Genomic DNA, 5,911 nt, shown 5'->3' on the forward strand with positions numbered 1-5,911 from the left:
CTATGGCCTCGACGATCCATACCCATCCCGCTGCATCATCTGCCAGGTCGAGACCGCCGCCGGGATCGTGCAGGTCGACGCCATCCCCGCCGTAGATTAATAGCATGTTTAATTTAATAGCTTTCAGGAGGACGACACGCTCTTACTTAGTGTCTGCCCCATCAGAGTAGATTAATAGCATGTTTAATTTACATTCTCTGTCACTGCAGACAGTAGATTAATAGCTTTCAGGGTCTGATTACTTGTAGTACTAATAATCGGAGACCGACCTGCTGTAAACTGGGTATTCGTACAGCCAATACTTTGGGATCGGAGCTTCTGCTTATGATTTCTGAAACAGATCAGCTTCTGCATTTTGTGTACATGCTGGCCTAACAATCAACTGATCCTGATCTAGGAGTACCACTAGGACTATAGGAGCTCGTTCCTACTCTCTGTGATACACACAGAAGCCATTAGGACAATAACAGGTACTGTGGTTTTTTGCAAAACATGCAGTGTTAATACTATGCCATATACTAGTAAGAGGGAACATGATGCTTCCATTGCAGAATGGAGTTAACCCAAAGGGAGACAAGAGGGTATGTTCTTGGTGTTGTCCTAATTCAAGCACCCTAGCTAAGATCTGGACACATGTCCTTCATAAAAATTAAAGAAAGTTTACCCGTCCTGGAGGATATGTACCGTGGTGCATGTGTTCAGGCCGCCCAAGTTGACCGTGTTAAACTAAAATTTATGCTAATCATTTCTGTGAGAGGGAGCAGTAGCAGCTGCTGTTACTGCTGGTACATTGCTTGGCACATGCCCTTAGTAGAATGTCACCACAACTGCATCTATGGAAGGCAACATAGGTACTAGCAGCGTAATTAAATGGGTTAATTAGAAAGCAGAGTTGACACATTCAGAAGGCTGCTAAGCAGTCAGGGAAAGAATCACGAGTGATTAGTAAAATTGGTCTGCAAGGCTGCCATATGCACTTGTTCATATCTGATCAAGTCGTCACAATAGTAGCATGATCATTGCACAGGGAAATAAACATTAGAACATAGAGCAGACAGTGAAGTTCTTTGAAATAAGAAAAGAGGGAACTATCGGAGTCACCATTTCCTCAAACACAAAGTCAGTCTTGAAGCAGTATCGGAGTCACCATTTCCTCAAACACAAGTCTGTCTGCAGAAAGTATTGAGCAGCGGTTAAAACGCTGATCGAGCTTCAGTTTAACCGGTCCCTCTCATTCCAAATAAAATTAAGTCAGAACTTTTACAATTGACGAGTCTGCAGCACACCACTTTACAATTCAAGCAAGACAGCAAGGATCAATACCAACTTGACAACAAAAAGTACACCAGTACAAGTCAAAACTCAGTACAGATGCCACAAGCAGAAACTCTTCTGACAAAAAGACTTAACTAATAATACTCATCACTGCATCAACTTCAAGATGAACACAAGAGTTCTATGGCTGCATCTGTTAAACTATCCCTTAAGATATCGTACATGAACATGATGTCTGCACTTAGGTAAGTGTTTCATGCTAGCAGCAGGGGCTACCAAATTGTCCGAGGCAGAGCCATCTCCTTGTTTGAATGAGCCATATGTATGCACATAAGGCATTTTCAAATCCAAGATCTTGATCCTTGACCATGGCGGTGAACTCATAGGATGTCATATAACAAGCTGGCTACTCAATTCGACCATCAGATGCTTCTTCAGAAGAGGTCACAAACTCTACTATCAGCCCTGATATTTCCGCAGAGGCATCCTCCTGAGCAAAGCAATGAATATAACAAAATCATCATCTCATCTAGGCAATGCTATACTGAGATCACAAATATCAAATTAGCAATGCCTGCTTGAAAATGTAATAGTGCCTAAGGGCTAAGGTGAGGTATCTTTCATGACTGTAGTTTTAAAATAGTGTTGCTATGATGAAAATCTGACAGCAAGGAGCTCCGTAAAGGAAAAATGGGAAGAATAACATGGACAGTCAATTCCGTGCAAAAGGGAATGACTTGGGCACTTGGCTATGATGAACCCAAAATTTAGTGTTGAGATTCACTACTGACAAGTGCCACCTATTCTTGAATGATTGGCATCTTTCACCGATTGTCACATCAGAGTGTCAGTAAAAGAAATGTCTTAAAGAAATTTCACAGAAAATTCATAACAAGCTGGGGAAGGTCAGTATTGGCTTCTAGGGGCAGATCAATCAGATGCGGAGTCTGGACTATGGAGTGCCCAATGTTGATCATATCCAAGAAATTTTGTTCAGTGCTCAATGCAAACTAATCTTAAGTCATCACACTGACCTGAGGCCATCGGCCGCCAGAATGGTAGACAAATTTGGCATCCGGCAATGCAGCAGCCACCTTCTTCCCCTCATCAATCCACATATCTGACCAAGAACCTGACCACAGCACCATCTTCGGCAGCCGCCTCACCTCGTCTGAAGAACCCCTCCATTTCCCCAGCTGAAAGCTGTGATTCATCGCCTTCCAAGCCTCAATCACCCCATGTGTCTTCCCCTCCTCCTGCATCGCCGCCCGGTGGGCCTCGGCCTCCTCGCCCTCTAACCCCTGCGTGCAGCACAGCCGCGCCAGCCCACAGAACAGCGCCGGCACCCGCAGCACCAGCCTCCCCAGCACTGGCACGTCGAACACCGCGGCCGGGAACGCCGGCAAGGACGCGGGCGAGGGCAGCGCGGCGTGGCGGAGGCGGTGTCGGGGCAAAGGGCGAGGGCGACGCGGCAAGGCACGGCGAAGGGGGCCGAGTGCGCGGCGGGAGGAGGCGGTGGGGGATTTGGGGTATCCAATTACAATTCTACCCTAGAATAATTAAAATTGATTAAAATCAATATTATGGGTAAGCGTTGGAGGTACTGGAAGGCGTTGGAAAGTATTTCCAAGTATTGTAAAAGGCCTCCTATTGTCTATTAGTAGAATTTTAGAGACACGTACGTACTAGAGTATGGTATACAGATCGGTTTTGCAAATAACGTGTTCTTGTCAAACCAGTGGGTGCTGCACTACTGCTACTACAATCAAGATCACTACTGACTCATGATCCTTCAGGACTCTGGTTTCAAAAAGAGGGATTACTATCATAATCGCTTCTTTGAAGAACCACTGCTCACTCATGTTCAGATTGGTGTATCGTGTATGATGGATCTGACATGGGGTCTTGTTTGCAAAAAGTATCATCAATTTCAGGGACCGGATCTTCATCAAAACCGTAGTGACCATTTCGCCCAAAAGAAAAAAAAAACATAACGACCACAGTGAAGTCAGGCACCCAATGGAGAAGAAGGTAGGAGACGCGAGAGACCGGAATCGAAGCAATGGAAGCCAGCATTTGATGAGTGAGGGAGAACCGGAGTGCATATATACTATGATAGTATCAGCCATGGATCGTCGATCATTTATTCATTATTAGTTTTTTAATCTGGTACAGGGTTACACCGCCTTCGAAGATGATCCGCACGCATGCATCTCTAGAGTTTCTTGAACAAAGACACAGCAGAGGATCAAACCATGGACGACGCTGACGGAGAGCTCGCCGCCTGCTAGTTGCAGTTCACCATGCAGGGGCAGTTGATGGCGCACTCATACAGCGACGGCCACCACAGGTCGTCCTTGCTGCAGGAGAATTTCGACGACCTGGCATCATGGGGTGTGCATCCGTTGAATGGGTCGTCGTCGCCATCGCCATGGATGACTGCAGCCTTGCCGGAGCCGATCGCCATCATCTTGCTCTTCCTGCCGCCGCTGCCGGCTACGAAGCTCTCCCCTGAAACATCACGAACAGATCGATCTATCTCATCTCAGTGTCGTCGAAACAAAAACACACTGTAGATGACACGATCCAGAAGGTATTTGTTTCTTTTTCTTGTTTTTTCCCTTTAAGAATGAAGAATGAAACCAAGAGGCAGCGAAATGACATTGCGAATCAAAAGAATGAGATTGATTTGCCAAGTTACCTCTGATGAGTGCAGGAATGGCAGAGAACGATGCCAAGAGAAGCAAGGAAAGGAGCAAGAGCCCTTGGCTGCTGCTGCGCCTGCTCTTCTTCATCATCAATGTCGCCATCCAACACAGGTGAGGTAGCTGCTATACGTGTGCTATTCGACTAAACTGACTGGTGATGAGGTTGCTCCGTGGTTGATACATATATATAGCAGGAAAAAAAAGTGTGAGATCATTACTTGCCATGCTTGTGGCTTCTTTTAACTTGCCATGCGTAGCTAGGCCGTTCAAATACCGACTTTTATTCTCACCTCCAAGAATGGTACTGCTGATTTGAATAGCTGGCTTTTTTGATATGGGCATATTACCTTCCTTTTTTGTAACATACTAGGGGTATTTTTTAGGTTTCCATGTGAAAGTGATCGGACTGTGCTCTAACCTAAGAGGAGGAGGGGGTGAATTAGGCAAGTTAAAAACTTAACCTATGGCTCCAACTAAATTATACAATATTAAACTAAAACATGCTATCTATATGTGCAACTAAGGTTGTTCTAGTGTGAAACCCCTATCCCAAAAGAGTTTAACAACCTATAGTCTTTCCTTATCAAGAAACTATTCTATGAAAGTAAATGCAAACAAGAAATGCTAGTATGAAATGCGGAAGCTTAAAGAGCGGGATAGGAGGAAGTAAACTCTTGATGCGGGTGTTTATCTCGTGGTTCGGTTAGCCACAAAGGCACACCTACATCCACGTTGTTGAAGCACTCACTAAGAGTATTGCTTCTCGATAATCAAGTCTCTTCCGCGGACTCAACCACGGTCACCTTGGTCCCGATTTCCACTAAGGAGCTTCTCCACAAAGGATGGGGGTCTCCACGTCCCCCGCACAAGGATGTCGTCGCCACTCCACACCAAGTCGGAGGGTCGATGACGTGCCGGCGAGCCACCAATACTCCAAGGTACCGGTGCACCGAAATCTTCTTTTGGTTCACTCAAGAACCAGAGCACAAAGGCACAAAGCCTTGCTTGTTCACTATCTAAAGAGCTAACCTAGCACTAACACTCTCAAAAGTGTGCTAAGGACTAAAGATATGATCAATAAGCACTTGGATGACTTGGAGATGTTCTTGGGTGTGTTTGAGGCTTGTAGTAACTCCAGCAATCTTCAAATGACCGGGGGATGACATATATATAGGCCTCCAAGACCATAGAGCCATTGGCCACTTTTCTTCGAGGGCACTGGATAGGCCGGTGGTAGGGCACCAGTGTATCCGGTCACTCACAGCTCTGCACTATCCGTTGGCCTTCTGACAGCTGACGTGGCTGTCACCGGTTAGACCAGTGCCTTGTCTCCGGTTCAACCAGTGCTGCTTCTCTCCCTTACAACTATCGCGGCATTGCACCGGTGCCTTGCTTCGGTGACCACCGGTGTAACCGGTGCGGAAGAAACTTCTCCTCGGCTGCTTGACATGCTCTCTGGTACGCAGCATGGTGCTTGCACCGGTGCTTCAACTTGGCACCACCGGTGCATCCGGTGCCACTTGATTTGCTGGCACCAGCACTGTAGAATACTCCGGTGCAAGAGCACTAGTGCAACCGACGCCTACCGGTTAGGCCGGTGCTGCGTCACCGGTTCAATCGGTGCTACTAAATCTTGTAGAACTCATCCAATTCGACATTTCTTTGAGTTCTTTCTTCGTGTTTTGCTTTGCTTGGTCTTTTTGCTTCATCCCTGGGATCTATTAATGTTCACTTGACAAACTCATTAGTCTCATTGATTGCGTTGTTACTCAATCACCAAAATCACAAAACAATGGCTAATGGGTACATTTTCCTTACACTATGTTCACTAAAATTTACCTTTAAAAAGATGCGTTAATGCTTGTCACAATGATGTGTTAGGAGCTTAATTGTTGCATTGTCTGTTAGTATAGTTTTTGAGAGACATG

General features: G+C 45.9%; 2 protein-coding genes across 2 annotated transcripts; both read right to left on the reverse strand.

Moving 5' to 3' along the window:
- Positions 1-1,329: 1,329 nt before the first annotated feature.
- LOC120677838 (protein AUXIN RESPONSE 4-like) lies at positions 1,330-3,242 on the reverse strand. The gene is made up of 3 exons (XM_039959042.1): positions 3,231-3,242; positions 2,310-2,825; positions 1,330-1,765 (listed from the first exon to the last, which is right to left on the reverse strand). The coding sequence occupies exons 1-3, from the start codon at positions 3,240-3,242 to the stop codon at positions 1,682-1,684; spliced, it is 612 nt and encodes a 203-aa protein (XP_039814976.1). The 3' UTR covers positions 1,330-1,681.
- A 184-nt stretch (positions 3,243-3,426) lies between these two features.
- On the reverse strand, positions 3,427-4,120 carry LOC120677770. Its single transcript, XM_039958962.1, has 2 exons — positions 3,977-4,120; positions 3,427-3,786 (listed from the first exon to the last, which is right to left on the reverse strand). The coding sequence occupies exons 1-2, from the start codon at positions 4,083-4,085 to the stop codon at positions 3,563-3,565; spliced, it is 333 nt and encodes a 110-aa protein (XP_039814896.1). The 5' UTR covers positions 4,086-4,120; the 3' UTR covers positions 3,427-3,562.
- Between the last annotated feature and the right edge of the window lie 1,791 nt (positions 4,121-5,911).

The sequence above is a fragment of the Panicum virgatum genome, chromosome 6N (genome assembly GCF_016808335.1).
Source record: "Panicum virgatum strain AP13 chromosome 6N, P.virgatum_v5, whole genome shotgun sequence".
In the NCBI taxonomy this organism is placed as follows: domain Eukaryota; kingdom Viridiplantae; phylum Streptophyta; class Magnoliopsida; order Poales; family Poaceae; genus Panicum; species Panicum virgatum.

Bases quoted from the DNA above. Each gene is read 5' to 3' on its own strand.
- LOC120677838 (XM_039959042.1), bottom strand. The intron at 1,766-2,309 runs GTCAGTGTGATG...TGCTTTGCTCAG, and splicing joins CTGGCGGCCGATGGCCTCAG to GAGGATGCCTCTGCGGAAAT.
- LOC120677770 (XM_039958962.1), bottom strand. From the start codon at position 4,085: ATGGCGACATTGATGATGAAGAAGAGCAGGCGCAGCAGCAGCCAAGGG. The intron at 3,787-3,976 runs GTAACTTGGCAA...GTGATGTTTCAG, and splicing joins CATTCCTGCACTCATCAGAG to GGGAGAGCTTCGTAGCCGGC.